The sequence below is a fragment of the Vombatus ursinus genome, unplaced genomic scaffold (assembly GCF_900497805.2).
Source record: "Vombatus ursinus unplaced genomic scaffold, bare-nosed wombat genome assembly UNPS02014832.1, whole genome shotgun sequence".
Lineage (NCBI taxonomy): Eukaryota > Metazoa > Chordata > Mammalia > Diprotodontia > Vombatidae > Vombatus > Vombatus ursinus.
The window spans coordinates 43253587-43270416 of record NW_020954610.1 but is presented as its reverse complement, the minus strand read 5'-3'; the positions used below and the strand labels follow the sequence as shown (position 1 = coordinate 43270416).

Genomic DNA, 16830 nt, shown 5'->3' with positions numbered 1-16830 from the left:
CCTAAATCAGCTGTCCAAGTATATTCCTAAGGTTGGAACAAATATCAAAAATAATCCAAAGCAAGAAGAAATAAAATTTAGAAAATGATAGGTCATAATGATTAAAACAACTCCTCACCTACTTAAAATAACAACTTACCTACTTAAATAAGCTGTTTGTGCAAAAACAACAACTAAGAAATGTATAAAGGTAACAATTCAGGTGTAGCCATTTCCTAAAAAAAAAATATTAATTCAAATGAATTTCAAAAACATGAAGATCAAAAAACCAAGAAATTGCTTTTGCCAAGAAGAGACATGCAGCAGCCACTGGTACCACTGGTTTAGAATAGAAACTTGTTTGTAAAATTTTACACAGAATCACCTCAAAAAAGGGTGAAAAGGGAAAGAAAAAGCAAGTTTAAAGATGGCAAGATGGCCAACTATGCAGTTATCTCAAGAACAACTAAAGATAAAACTGGAATGAGGACAAGCAGGTGAAAATTATTAAAGCTCCATAACGATTTTTTTTATAACAAATTCTTTCATATAGGACAGTGGGACTACTATAGTAAACCTTTAACATCATTCTCCTCCCCCAAAGATGTAGAAATGTCACTGATGAAAACAAGACAGAACACGCATCTGGACTAGACCAGTCTGTGCTGATGGCAACATGTTTTTCTGTTGAAAAAACTCTAGACCTTTTAATTAATTAGCCAAAAAAAGTTGACAGAACAACAATAATTACTGACCCACACGCCTAGTTTCCCATAAATAGAAAGTGTTTATGAGAGTAATCTACACATTCATTAAGTGCATGCTTGCTGAAGGTATAAGAAGATAGTAAGCAGAAATTTGCAAATTACATTCTATAGTAGACCACATCTTTATAATCACATATAATTAATTGAAGAGTACAGATAACACAAGATTCTACTGTGATGATTATTGTTCTTCACTGTTAAAAGAAATCAATTCTGTGGAATAAGAGGCTGGCTTAAAGGCTCTCCACCAACGAGGTATTTTCCATGTATATGCAAAATTATATGAGACTTTACAACAGAGGTAATTTGTTGTGATAACTCTCTATTAACATCAGACAAAGGCATAAAACAAAGAGACACAAGTTTACCAAAGGTGCCTGGCATTGTCACGGAAGACATCCAGTACAGATTCCATATTAAAGATGGGTCTCAGACAAATGAATAAATTATGGCATGTGAATGAAATGGAATGTAATTGTGCCATAAGAAATGATTAAAAGAATGGTTTCAGAGAAATCTGGGAAGACTCATGAACTGATGCAGAGTGAGGCGAGTAGAACCATGAGAACAATTTGTACAACAACAATGCAAAGACAGATAACTTCGAAAGACTTAATAACTCTGATCAAGTCAATGAGCAACTCTATTTGGAGGACCACTAAAGAGTTATGCTACCCACCTTCTGACAGAGAAGTGGTGGATTTAAAATATTTCATGAGGTATTTATTTTTGGACATGGCCATTATGGGAATTTCTTTTGTTTAACTAACTATAATTTTTACAAGGGTTTTCTTTTTTTTTTCAATGGGGGGTTGAGGGAGGGAAAATAAATGTTAATTGAAAAATTAAAATTTTTTTTAAATCCCCTTAATTCCCTATAGTTGGTGAGGTTCTCCAGATGCTCCTGTTTATGGTTGTCATTGTGCTGACTGCCTCAAGCTTGTAACATAGCCTCAAGCTAAATGAAATTCATAATCTCTCAAAACAGATTTATGTATATGTATATATGCATGCATACATATATAGAGTGTCTGTGTATATATATATGCATACTATATAGGTATGTGTATAGATACATACATATGTATCCACATATATCATATTTGCATATACACATATTTACATATACATACATATGCACACATATATTTATATATCTTGGACAACTTATAAAGAGATAGTGAGCTAGCCCCAGAATTGAATGGGAAGAAGAGAAGAGTGAACAATCTAGATTGCCTTTTGTAAACCATACGTGTCTTTTAATGATGAAAAGGACCATCTTTTAAATACCAATATTCTTCCCATGATGTTGGATGATTGCAAGTCACAGAATGCTATAGTCTCTGAAGAACTGAAGTTAAGGATCAACCAAAGGGCACATGGTGGTTGTAATCAGGCTGCAATACTTTACAATACTTTACACACAAGGGATTATACAGAGAAAACCACGTAAAAGATGATATTAGAGAAATGTAGAATCAGAAAAAACCAAAACAAAACAGATTGATCATATAGCAAGAACAAGCTATAACCAATGGACAACCAGCATATTTTACTGATATCATGAAAATTAATGTTAACCTGTGGAGGGTTTCTCCGAAGACACAGACAACAGTCACACAGTATGCACAGGTGTGGTCTGGTTACAAGATATAGCACTGGAGGGAATGTCTATATTGGTAAGATTAAACATCCATTGGAGTAATTAAATAATTGAATGCTTTTGATCTGAATCACAATTAATTGAAATGTGCATTTTGTAAATAGAAAAGGGGAAAAAAAACCAAAGATCTGAAATTTACATAGCTGAAATTTATATAATCTTTTTGGATACTAGTCTAAGCAATATCTTTATGTTATACAACAGATGAAACTTTCTTTTCATTAATAATAGCTAATATTTACATAGTGTTCTAAGGTTTTCAAAATGCTTTATATATCAAATATATATATAAAAGCTGATCCTCGCAGCACTACAGGTATTTTTGTCAAACATTTTAAAGATGATTAGACAGATGCAGAAAGGTCACCTGACTTGTCCATGAGGGCAAACCAGCAAAGTGTCAAAGATAGATTTTAAACTGAAGTTTCTACTGATACTATGTCTAGCACTCTATACATTATACTGCTTCACCTCTATCCCTAATGTCTGATTTCTGTCTTGAGCAAAAAAATTTTTTTTTTAAATCTAACACTGGATACAGAAGCAGGATATATGTGAGAGTAGGAACAAATATTCAGCCATATTTTTCTAAAAAGTATATGTATATTCTTTGGCCATAAATGAGGCTGGTGATTTTGCACAGCCCTTTGTCACTTAAATCCAATTCATTTGCAAGTCATGGCATCATCTTCCTGATGTCATGGTCTTCTCTGAGAACAAAGGAGAAACCACACCTCTTTCATACGGTCACTCTGTACTGACTGGCCTAGATACAGATGTTTGGAGAATTTTATATTCTTTTAAGGATGATACCAGCTACCTGGCAAAAAAACCTATCTAAATAACAGATCTAGAGGAAGCTAGGTGGTGCAGTAGATAGAGCACCAGCCCTGAAGTCAGGAGGACCTGAGTTCAAATCCGGCCTCAGACCAAACACTTGACACTTACTACCTGTGTGACCCTGGGCAAGTCACTTAACCCCAACTGCCAAAAAAAAAAAAATAATAGATCTAGAAATTGTTGGTTGGTCCTGAGGGGACATTAAATGCCAACAACATCATCATAGCCTTAAGGACAGATAATATAAAGCCACTGGAAGAATTCAGATGTTCGTTATAAAATATAAGGAACTTAGGAGTTTTTACCACTAAAACAGAGACAAAATCAGAAAACGGAGAAAAAAGAAAATAAAGTTGTTTTGAAAGTATAATGTGTTTGTGGCTGCTACATTTCATATTCTTTATCACATGGTGTCCTAACATTAAAGCACATAAGAAAGGGTAGTCATATGAGCCAGTATTGGAGAGCTCTAGGAATATGTTTCAAGACAGTGGTTTAAATCTGCTCTGAAATTTTAAGTGAAAACAGATTGTTCCCCTCAGTCTTAGTCCTAAATTCACTCTGTAAATAGCCTCTTGTGTTCAGAAAATCTAGTGCTTACTGTACAATTAGTAAATTAAATTTATACATTTAAAGGGATACTTGAGAGACGTAGGCTACAAACACAAGTTCAGAACAGTTTGCTTTGACTTGATACCATATTAAAACTTCACAAATTAATAACAATAATATATGGCATTTATGTAGAGATGTAAAATTTACAAAACACTTCACAAACATTGCGTATCTCCGGGATTTGGTTTCCTGAAGTTTTGTGTTCCCTGTCATAACTTTGCAAACTGAACACGATAGTAATTTTCCATTGTAACGCAATAGTGGAATGTGCAAGAGGATATGCTTCATTTAAAAGAGTTCCTAGTTCCTAGTTCCTAGGCAGACCTTAATTCTGATGGACAAGCAATAGTGATATGGAAATGATGGGGACAAGGTGATAAAGTGACTATGTCATCTTGGACCCAATGATAGTGGGACTAAGCAAACATACTCTATAAAATGGATTTCAAAATTTTTTTTAATTAAGTTTGGTGCCAAAGTCAGAGGCTCTAATGGGGAACATAGCTCAATATAGGTGAGATACTCCATAAATGATTACATATGATTTTAATGAGGAAAAAAATATATATGCATAATATGCAATGAGCTGGTAATTTTAAAAAATCATATCTGTGATTTGGATATAGACTTTCAGGGAGTAAGTCTAGAACAGTAATTTTAAACCTTTTCTTTGGCAATGTGGTGAAGACTACAGACCCCTTCTAAGAATAATATATTTAAATGTATAAAATAAAATGCATAGAATTGCAAAGGAAACCAATTGAAACAGTTACAGGTCTCTGACAGACCCTGGGTAGGTGCCCATATTTAGTACATGGAAGCAGAATGATGCCCAACAAAGGGCATTTCTTCAAGAAATGAGTGGACAGGTAGAAGAAGTCAAGGGAAGAAAGAGTGTCCAGGAGGAAAGCGTTCCCAGTAATGCCAAAAGCTATAGTAAGTTTAAGCCAAATGTGAGGAAAAGGTTGTTGAATCTAGAAATGAAGAGATCGCTGGTAAGCTTTGAGACAGCAGAAGTTTCACTTAAGTGTTAGAGCCCGAAAACAGACTACAATGTACTGAGAAGAGTGGGAGGTGAGGAAATGGAGATGTGAGACCTTATTTAAGTTTACTAGGAAAGGGAGAAAAGATTTAGTATGGAAGCATGAGAAAGACCTGGTAAGTGAAGGTATTTCAAAGAAGGAAGGAAGGAAGGGAGAAATCTGTGTTATAAGTGACAGGGAAATAGCCAACGAATAAGGAGAGGAAATAGATGAGAGAAAGGGAAGAAGTTCTTGAAGGGAAAAGATAGAAGGAGATGTGATCCAGAAATAAGTAGAGGAATTAGTCTATGGCTGAGGTATCAAACACAAAGGAAGGGGCAACACTCCCAAGTACATGGGAATCAGATTAAAATGTAATTGGGAAATATTTAACAAAATAAATAAAAACACAATAAAACACAGATAATGTTACAGTTTAAAATTAAATCAATAGGGGGTCCTGCAGGGATCCTTAGCTACATATTAGCAGTCCCTCATTTCTACTTGAGTTTGACACCACTGACATAGGAGTAAGGAGAAGGGGGTCATGTGTTCATCCAATACTGAAGCAATGGGGAGTGAGGAAGATGGGCTACGTTTTTGTTTTTGTTTTTTTAAATCAACTGAATATATACCATATGTAACAGCAGATTTGACAGAAGCACATGTGCAAAAGACCTGAGAGTTTTAGTTCACATAAGGGCAGCTAGGTAGTATAGTGGATAGAGTGCTGGCTTTGGAGTCACGATGGCTCTTCTCCCTGACTTCGAGTCTGGCCTTAGACACTTACTAGCTGTGTGATTCTGGGCAAGTCACTTAACCCCGTTTGCCTCAGTTCCTCATCTGTAAAATGAGAAGGAAATGGCAAACCACTCCAGTATCTTTGCCAAGAAAATCCCAAGTGAGGTCATGAGGAATCAGACATGACTGAAAAACAACTGAATAATAACAAAATACTATGTCATTGCTACTAAAAAATGTTAAAATAATTTGATATAACAACGTTGTTTAATTTTCTAGATCAAGGGAGTTAATGGTCTATGATGGTCAAAATATGATGCTTTCAGTAGATAGAGCTCCAGCCTTGGAGTCAGGAGGACCTGAGTTCAAATCTGGCCAAAGACACTTGATACTAGCTGTGTGACCCTAGGCGCAAGTCACTTAACCCCAATTGCCTCACCAAAAAGGAAAAACAAATGGTGCTTTATTCTGGGGGTCATGTTTTAGAGGGATACTGACAAACTAGGCAACATTCAGGGTGGAGCTAGAGCAGGAATGTGAAAGATCCAAAAATTTGTCGCTTGAGGAGTGCTAAAGAAGCTGGGGCTAATTAATCAGAAGAAATAAAGGTTTTGGGGGGTAGGGGTGCATAGTTGTCATTTAAAAAAAAAGACAAAATTCATATCTGCAGATCTGTCATGGAAGAGAAAGAGTAGACATATTTTACAACAGAAAGCAGAATTAGGACAAATAGGTCAGAGTTAAAGGGGAATTTCAGCTCAATATAAAGACTACATGATTCCTTCTCTCCATTAAAATACTTATAAGCAATTTTTCTATGGGATGTTTCCAGTTCTTTTTCCTTATGATTGCCACTCCACTCTTCTAATCTCTCCTTCTTTTCTAGAAAAAATTTATGTTTTCTATATCCCTATGTAAACAACAGTGGATTCAGTGTTCTAGGATCCAAAACCAGGAAATAAAGATTTAGGTAAATATTTAGAATTAAACTAAACATAGAAAGATTTTAAAAGCTTTCCAATAAAACCAAAACTCATATTTAAAATTTTTGGAAAAAAAAATGAAACCTGTGCCTCGAGCACAATTTCTTCCAAGAGATGAAAAGTGTGCAAGGTTACTCTTTAACTGAGCAATACTGCAACTAGGTTTATACCCCAAAAAGATCAAAGAAAGAGGAAAAGGTCCTATATGTAAAAAAAGATATATATATATATTTAAACAGCTCTTTTTTTAGTGGCAAATAACTGGAAACTTTTCATCAGTTGGGGAGTGACTGAACAAGTTAGGTATATGAATATGATGAAACACTATTGTGCTATAAAAAATGATGAAGGGGATGGTTTCAGACAAACCTGGAAAGACTTGTATGAACTGATGCAAAGTACAATGAGCAGAACCAGCAGAACAATTCATATAGTAACAGAGCTATTGGAAAGATAATTAACTTTGAAAGACTTAGTAACTTTGATCAATATAATGACCCACCACAGCTTCAAATAGATTTGTGATGAAATACACCATTTGCCTCCAGATACAAAGCTGATGGACTCTAGGGCTCAGACTGCAGATTGAAGCATGTTTTCTTCTCTTTCATTTTCTTGTTTTCCCCCTCTCTTTTTTGGGAACATAGCTAATATGGAAATTTGTTTTATATAACTACACACAGTTGTAGTGAGTTTTGTTTTTCTTGCCTTCTCAGTAGGTGAGGGAGGGAGAGAATTTGGAACTGAAAGTAAAACAAAATTGAGTTTCTCAAAAAAAAAAAAAGTACAAGTACCCTCACAAGGGTAAGGTGTACTAGGTGTTCTATTCCTACAGATAACGATATATCTGTCTTTGAAAAAGGCCAAGCTCAGGACCTTCAGGATATAGAACCAGCACTGGCAGGAGCAGAGTGCCAATTATTTTCACTTCAAGTGACTTCATTAAACAACATCTGGCACTTTTCTAAAATTTTTAGGAACATGGATTTCTTTTTGAGAAAAACTAAGCCAAACAAAAAAAAATTCTCTAACAAGAATCAGGTGCATCAAATTATAATAACTTAGATATCAGTGCAGGATGATAAAAAAATAGCCTTGCAACATGAATAGCATTAAATTCTTCACATATGAGTTAAAGATATGGAGAAACTCCTAATGGTCTCATTTAATACATAGTAAAGCTAAATGATTATCAAGAATCATAACATTTAAAGAAGTGGGAGTGATTACAAGCAGTATCAGTCACACAGGTAGGGAGAGTTACTATGTTAGTGACAGTCTCTAATGGTACAAAACCTTCAACTCCATGACAACTGCATTTCTCAGAATATTTTGTCTAAGATCAACCCCAAAAAATAGGATCTGCTGACATTCTATCTAATTAAAGCCCTCCTAATTTGAGTACCTCCTACTTGGGTACCAACTTGGTAAAGTGAAATGCAAAATATAAATAGAGTAAGTCCCTTCCCAGAGGATTCCTAAGGCAAACTAAACATGACACATACAGGGGGAAATAAAGACATACATTCCACCAAAGGTTCATGAAAATGTGGAAGAGTAGAATAGATCTTGGCAGAAAACTCTAAAATAAAAGTAGAATAGAAAAGGAGGAACAGGTAGACTATTCACACGCTTAGCAAGCTGGGATTTTTTTCCTTCTCTTTACAGTATACCTAATACCTTTGTATTGGCCCATTTCTCAAAGTAGCTGACTTCAATACTCATGTACTTGGCTAGCTAGGTTCCTAAACTATGGGAGCGAAGGAGGAGAGGACCACATTAAGAGATTCATGTGGATCCAGGGCACCATTACAGTATGAAATTACTTCTACTTAAGAGTGGGGTCTTAGAGAGTTCCTTTTTGGACTCTTTCAGAAGATAGGGAAAGTATATAGCTAGATAAAATTTCATAAGTTTAATGGTCACAACTTTGACTCTGCTTTTTCTTTAAGAACCATTCTTGGTTAGAAGGAAAGCAGAAAGCTGGGAAACAATTGTTATACCCAGTGTTTCTGATAAAGGCCCCATTTCTCAAATATATAGAGAACAGAGTCAAATTTATAAGAATACAAGTCATTTCCCAAATGAAAAATGATCAAAGGAATATGAACAGGCAGTTTTCAGAGGAAGAAATTAAAGCTATGTATAGTCATATAAAAAAATGCTCTAAATCACTATTGATTAGAGAAATGCAAATTAAACAACTCTGAGGTACTACCTGATATCTATCAGATTAGCTAATATGACAGAAAAAGAAAATGATAAGTATTGGATATGTGGGAAAATTGGAACTCTAATGAATTGTTGGTGAAGTTGTTAAATGATCCAACTATTCTGGAGAGCAATTTGAAACTGTACCCAAAAGGCTACAAAACTGTGCATACACTTTGATCCAGCAATGCCACTATGATATCTGTATCCCAAAGAAATCATAAAAAATGGAAAAGGACCCACATGTACAAAAATATTTATAGCAGCCCTTTTTGTGGTGTCAAAGAATCGGAAATTGAGGGAATGCCCATCAGTTGGGGAATGGCTGAACAATTTGTGGTATATGAATGTAATGGAATACTATTGTGCTATAAGAAATGATGAGCAGGGGGACTTCAGAAAAACCTGGAAAGACTTGTATGGACTGATTCTGAGTGAAGTGAACAAAACCAGGAGAATATTGTACACAGTCACAGCAACATTGTGCGATGATCAACTATGACAGACTTAGCTCTTCTCAGTAATACAAAGATCCAAGACAATTTGAAAACGACTCATGATGGAAAATGCTATCCACACCCAGAGAAAAAACTATGGAATCTGAAGGCAGATTGAAGCATACTATTTTTACTTTTGTTTTTGTTTTTTTTCTTTCTTGTGGTTTTCCCCTTTTGTTCTGATTCTTCTTTCACAACATGACTAATGAGGAAATGTTTAACATGATTGCACATGTATAACCTATGTCAGATTGCTTGCTATCTTGGGGAGGGGGCAGAGATGAAAGAAAGGGAGAAAAATTTGGAATTCAAAATCTTACAAAATGAATATTGAAAACTACCTTTACATGTAATGGGAAAAAATAAAATAGTATTAAGTGAAAAAAGAAAAGAACCATTCTCAGTCTTTCAGTATGAAATATGTTCTAGACTCTGCATGAAATTAACATGAACTAGTGAGTCACCTAAACAAATATGATCAAAGAAATAACTATTCCCCACTCGTGGAAAAGCAGAAAGGGTGACATTCTGGGAAACAGTTATTGTCATCCTTGTCATCATCATGATTGTCATCAACGCTGGTGTTGTTTAATGCCTAAGACTGGTCAAATTACCAATATAATCCAACTAGATTCTTGGTCCTGGCCATTCTGAAGGAATAGGCAGGCATAAGAATGGGGATGGTAGACAGAACTCCAAATGGGATATGTATTTCCAAAGAAGTGTACATACTTCGCTAGTAAATCATGTTCTCCTGCACAATATACACCTCTCCCTTCCTTATCTTCACAATACAAACTCAAGTAGGTACAAGCAGACTTCAAAGAGTTTTTCAAAATCATCTAGTCAAAAATCTCTCTATTGATAGATGAGAAAAGTGAAGCCAATGGAGGTTAGGTGAACTACTCAAGGTTACACAGGTACTGAAGGAACTGAACTTTGATTCTTTGACTCCAAATAATCCAATGCTCTTTCCAGGACTACACACAACTACCTCGATAAATATGTGCACAGCTGAGTCTCCAAGCACATCATTGTCTTTAAGGGGAGGGCATTTTACAAAAGCAAAACTGATAATTGAATAAGTAATACATGATAAATAATAGTCATAAATGTAGTAATGAACACTTACAACCAATTTTGAAAGTTTATGTTTTCTTTTAAATTATGGTCATCAATCCTTTTGAAAATGCAATCTGAATCACTGAACCAGACTGTTAGGATCAGAAGGTATCTCAGCTAGATGGAACAGGGTGTCATTATAGGTTTTTTTTTCCTCTCTACCACCCTTATTTTAGCAGTCAACATAGCTACAACAAGAAACAAAAATGTCTGCTTAATTCTTTGCCTTGAGTAATCAGTCACTAAACTTTTCATGTCCGTACAATGCAATCAAAGTGGAAAATACAAAATTTTTCTAACCACACTAGTTAGAACAACTTTGTAAAATGGTGATGACATCACATTTTAATAAATTTTTAATTCTGATAATTCTTTAAAGTGAAAGACTATGTCATGTTTCAGTCAAACATCAGTTACGTGATTAACAAAAGACAAATACAACCAACCAACCCCAACATAGTTCTACTACTTTAGCTCTCCAGAAACCAGACAGACCTCAAAAGATGTTTTGTTGGTTTAGGAACTCATTGTCTACTGTTTAAAAAAAAATAGTCTGTAAAGAATTTTTGACAATCATGATTAAATCTTGCAATTATAAGGTTTTTAAAATGAAATGCAAAATATAAAGGGAGTAAAGCACTTCCCAGAGGATTTCTAACGCAAAATTAATATGACACACATAGGAAGGAAATATAGGGTGTCCCAAAAGATTTGGTGCAATTTCAAGCTAAGAAAACTCAAAACTGCACTAAAAAATTTAGAATATCTCATAGAGATAACTTCATAGAAGGTAAATGAGATGAGGGAAGAGCAGAATAGGCCTTGACAGAGTACTCTAAAATGAAAGTAAAACAGCAGGAACAGGTAGAAAATATTTACAAGTTCAGCCATCCAGGATATTCTTTCTTTATGGTACACCTAATACCTTCAGGTTGACACATTTCTCCAAGAAGATGGCTTCAATTTTAAACTCATAAACTATGCTGTTGCATTTCTTTGTAATCATAAGGCTTAAGATAGTACCTGGCTTATGGCATTTAATAAATGTTTGTTGACTAATGAGTGCCTGTTGTCATGCATTTCTCAAAGCCATAGCTGGATTTTCTAGGCTAAAAAAATCCTATCTGTTGAAGTAAACACTCTAGAGTAACATCTATACTAAGAAAACACCAGTTCCAACCCTGCACTCCTGAAACATTGGTATGTTAAGGGATAGGGAGGGAATGGTCCTGAAAGAGGCTACTATTATTAAGTCAGGAAACTTGGATGGTAAAAAATATCTTTTCTCTAAAGCATCTGTTTAATTTAGGAGAGTATTCTTATGTGAGAAAAACTAAGGACCCTACATTAAGGGATGGGACTATTTTATCTAGTCCTTGAGGGCAGGAACTGTCTTTTGTTTCTTTTTGTATCCCCAGAGCTTAGCACAGTACCTGACACATAGAAAGTGATTAGTAAATATTGACTGAGTGATTGATTCTGCCCCTACATTTCAGAAATGCCAAAACTGAGGCTTAAAGTGGTAAAGTGACATTTTCAAGATCCCATTGATAATAACACCAATTCAAACTCAAATCCTCTTACTCCAAATCCAATCACCATTCCATTCTAGAATGTTATTGAATAGATCAAAACATTTTCTGCCTAAATATCCCTCCAAAATCTTAAAAATTATGATGATATTTCATACATTAGAAATTTTGGAAACTACAATATGGCATGACACACACACAACAAATGAAATTTCAGAACTCAAGCATTCAATTTAATATTATTTAGATAATAGTGGATAATTAGAATAAAAAAAGTCAATGAGAGTAAAGTAGCAAAATCTCACCTATCCTTGTAGTTTATTACAGTGTCAATAATGGCATTCATCTGCTTCGTCAGTTTGGGGGGATTTGGCGACAGTTTCTCAGCTGGAGGGCGGCCTCTTCTCTTTTTAGCTTTTTCCACATCCTCCTTCCCAGGCTCCTTCTCCACATTTCTTCGTCTTTTTCGTTTCTTGAGCCGAACTTCCTCTTCCATTTCTTCCAAATTACCGTCTTCAATTGCCTATTACCCATAGATGTACAAAGGGGGAGGGGGGGGAGAAATCAGCATGATTTAAAAAAAAAAGAAATTTGAATGGTCAGAATGAATAAAATTTAAATACTCAAGAAAACTAAAAGTTAACAGTAATCATTGCACGTAAGTAAAACATTACCACCATATTGGATAGACACATCTCAAACCTACTTTGGCTTCATCAAAACAACCTAAAGGCCTATACAGCTCTAATAGGAAATATGAGTAAGTTTTATAAAGAAAAAAAAAGACACAACTCTAAACATTATCTGCTTAACTACAACTGAATCCAAATGAAATTAATCCAAATAAAAGTAAGGAGGAGAACTTGGTGTCCCATTATTACAAGCAGGTGGAAAAATTCCTGTGACTATATCTTCAAGCAGTCAAACACAAAAGTCAACCTTTTTTCTTTTTGGTTTTCTATTAATTTATTCTTGATTCATAAAATAAAACGAATCAAAATTCTGTCTAAATTTTGTAATTTCTGTGCCATAAATAAAACCAGAAGGAATTACAAAGCCACATTTCCTTACAAATGCACTTAAAGCACACACACTGCCACAAACAAAAAACACTTTCTCCAAATTACCTGCAAACGTTTGCCTTAAACACAGCCAGCAGCTCTAATGCAGAGAGATAATAAAATAGCTATAAAAAACAACCAGGTATAAAAGAAACCTGTTCACAAATGGCTAAAAGATCCATGTGACAAATACAGAAGTTAAACTTTTTTTCTGGGTAAATTACAAAACTTAAAAAATAAGAAAGAAAAAAATAGGAAAATAAAACATGCAAAAAGCAGAAAATTTGACCACACAAGGAAAAAAATTAAATAAATCTTTAAATCAGATTTTAAGATTAATGCTTTCTCGAAACATAACTGATGTTGTTATTTGTTCCTCCTGACTTTCAATATTGCCTTGAGTATGCAAATGCTAATCAATCCTTTCTCGAAACTGAAAGAGCTCTAATCATAAGGCAATTACCTTCATTTCTCCACAGCACCAAACATGGCTAATATTTATGATCATGTGAGTATAACAATCAATATAAAGAGTGATTACAGCTCAGACATCATTTCTTTCACTTATGTACAATGTCTATTAAAAACAAAAAGGGTTTTGTGAAGAAAACCTGGTGCAAAACACAAAGCAACCTGGCATGTTAAAAATGCCAGAGGGATTTCAAAATCTGTTTCCTATGCATCCTCCGATGTGCAAATCCATAGAACAAACATGAACACAGAATCCTGAGGGACAGTCTGAGACTAGGCCTTAATAATCAAAAGACAATTTCCATCACGCTTCCACAGTGCTCAGATAACCACTATGAAGGAGCCTCGAGATCTGATGAGTTATGAGGAAAAAGGAAGAAAAAAAAATCTGCACATAATTTCATTAATATTCATTTGGCTAAAACAGGACATCCACTATACAGTAATACACATTGCAGCTAGCGAAGATGAAGAAAAAGAAACTGGTCCGCAAATCTTAGAAGCTGAAAATGCTAATAATAAATACAGCATGCAAGGCTGTCAACAGTTAATGTTATTTGCTCTCCATAAGCACCCAGTTGTACACAGAAATCCGGACGGAGAACACCGGCTTTTGATGTGTCACACACCTACACATGCCTGGGATGTAGTTCTACTGAATCTTCAAGACGGCAATGAAAAAAGATATTTACCTTACCACTATCAGCAGGCCGGCTATCGGAAATCACAGTTAGTGGGGATAAAATTAACAAGCCAGCAAAGCAGCGAGCTGCTAGTCTCTTCATCAGCTGATCAGGAAAAAAAAGAGAGCTGGGGAAAGGCTATGTTTTCATATACAAGTAATTTTATTTTACTGAAAATTTAATACTGAAAGGATTGTGGATACTCAAATCTGCTGTTTCATTCTCCCTACTACAAGGCCCGAAGCCTCCTTCCTCCAGCCTGCTTTAATATTGACAACTACTTATCATATTTTCCCCTTATTATTCCAGGCAGCAGAATTAGATGGCTATTAGCTCAGGTGGTTTCTGATTACTGCTAGCATTTTACTAATTATATCAACATGAAACAATTTAATATCTAATTTTATTTAAAAAAATAAAAACAAGGTATGTAATTTTTGTGTTTTAAAACCTATTTTACTTATTGTACATAACTGTTTTGTTTTCTGAATAGGATGCATAGGACTTTAAGCATTTAAAATGATTTTTAAAATAGAAAAAAAGGACAAAAGGAAAATATTTTCATTTTAATGTACTTAAGAAGAACAATGTGTATTTATTAAAACCCAATTATTTAGCACCATTTTTTTTCTTTAAAAAATTCTTAATTGTTACACTTCACTTTCATTTTCATCCTGTACAAAATCATCTTTTCCCCCCCTCCCCTTAAGTGAGATGTAGGGGTAGAGGGAGGAGGGTCCTAAAAAGGGTTTTCTCTTTTCACTCCTCAGTTTTTTAGACAAAGGAGCACAGCCTAAGCTTAAGGTGTTTGCTATTTTGAGTCTCTAAATCTATGAGTAATTGATAAGTGAAAATAAATTAAACTGGCAACAGATTAGTGAAAGTCTTTAAGGTACATACTAAGCCGTGCGCATTAATTTTAAATTTAGGATTTAGAATTGCATGGAATTATACTCAAAGTACTGACCACTCCTCCACTTATATTAAGGTTGTATGCAGGAATGCAGAAAACCATAAGACATCTTCCCTCCTCCCCAAAGCCCCCAAACATTCATACTGCAGGGCTTAATGTTCACTGATTTCTAATGGTCTTTTCCTAGTGTAAATAAATTTCCTAAATATACCCTAATGCTTTTTTCACTTATAAAGTTCAGTAAGATCACTTCTGCATGTAAGCCAAATGATCAGTTGGAGGTTATAAACTGTCGTTGTTTATTAAGTTGATTTATTAAACAGGTTCAACTGACTGAACTCTGTGCTAAGGGGTAAAAAAAAAAAAATCAAAACAAAAAAAAAAGAAAAACCAACAAAAAAAAAAACCAAAAAACCAAAACCAAAAAAAATTTGCTATACAAAGCTAAAGTACCACACAAAAAGAATTCCCTTCCAAACCTTTAACCAGCACAATAATGAAATAAATCACAGAAGCAAACCCCCAGTTTCCGACTGGTGACGTCTGGCGCAACAGTGCGAGAGCCCTAATTCAACATACAGACGTCTCCCATGCTGAACTGCCTCTAGACTTAATGAAGTGAATAGGAAGGAAGTCAGGGGGAAAAAAAAGTGTACAAATAAGAAATTAACACTTTCCTTCCCTACTGAAACAGAGATCTACAACTATAGCTAAGTTTGGTGAGGCATCTGTTTTCTTAAAGGCACACCGTACTCATTCTGCTTGGGGCTTCACACTGAAAGCCCAGATGGTGATACTAACTTCAGCCAAGTTCAAATAGTTAACTGTATACTTCAGCTTGCATTTTCCTGTACGAAAAGTGGGTATTTCTCTTTCCACCACTGGATGGCAACATTTTTTATGGAAAGAAGGCATTTTCATGGCATAGGTTGTGCAAGAACATGTTAATAGGACCTCAAACTGGCTCAGAGCCAGCCTTAGCTAGCAGGGGCCAGCAGCAAATTCCACTGACAAAAGGGAAGAAAAGTATCATAAAAAATGATCTGTTCAGATGATATATTTTAATAAAGCTCAACCACAGTAGAAAGCACCTGATGGCACCAGGGTCTGTGAGTTGAATCAAGCCTCCTTTTTTATATGATAACACAGTGTATCTTTTTCATTTTAACATGGAAAGCCTTTATATGAACATTATGCCCACAACACATCACTACAGAGGACATATTATGCCTGTTCCTCCTGGATCTATGAGTTTGGCCGTGTAGGAGCCCCAAATGAGTGTCTCTGCTGATGATTCTCAAATCTACCTGTCCTGCCCGAGTCTCTCTGCTAACTTCCACTCTCACATCTCCAACTGTCTTTGAGACATCTCCAACTGGATGTCCAGTAGACATCTCACACTCAGTATGTCCGTAACTTGTTCTCTTTCCTCCTAAATCCTCTCCTACCACCCCACCCTTCCCTGTTACTGTAGGGGACAGCACCATTGTCCCAGTCCCTCAGGGGTCATCTTGGATTCCTCACTATCGCTCCCCCTCTCAACATATCTAAATTGCAGCCAAGACCAGTTGATTTCACCTTGCAACACCTCTCTAATATGGCTCCTTCTCTCCTCTGACACTGCCAGCACTCTAGTGCTGACCATCGTCACCTCATGCCTGGACCATTGAGACAACCAGCTGGTGGGTCTGTCTGCTAATTCTCTCCTCAGTCCAATTGATCCTCCATTC

At 35.4% G+C, this 16830-nt stretch overlaps 1 protein-coding gene across 6 annotated transcripts in view; it reads right to left on the bottom strand.

Annotated features, from left to right (window-relative positions):
• The window catches only part of SMARCA2 (SWI/SNF related, matrix associated, actin dependent regulator of chromatin, subfamily a, member 2), a 216091-nt gene that overhangs the window by 21511 nt on the left and 177750 nt on the right, over positions 1 to 16830 (bottom strand). For 5 of the 6 annotated variants that reach the window (XM_027839554.1, XM_027839553.1, XM_027839555.1 and 2 more), the window contains one exon: positions 12278 to 12495. In XM_027839554.1, the coding sequence (XP_027695355.1) occupies positions 12278 to 12495 (218 nt within the window). Of the gene's footprint in view, positions 1 to 12277; positions 12496 to 14196; positions 14305 to 16830 lie in introns of those variants that run through there. The other variant, XM_027839557.1, reaches the window with a different exon arrangement.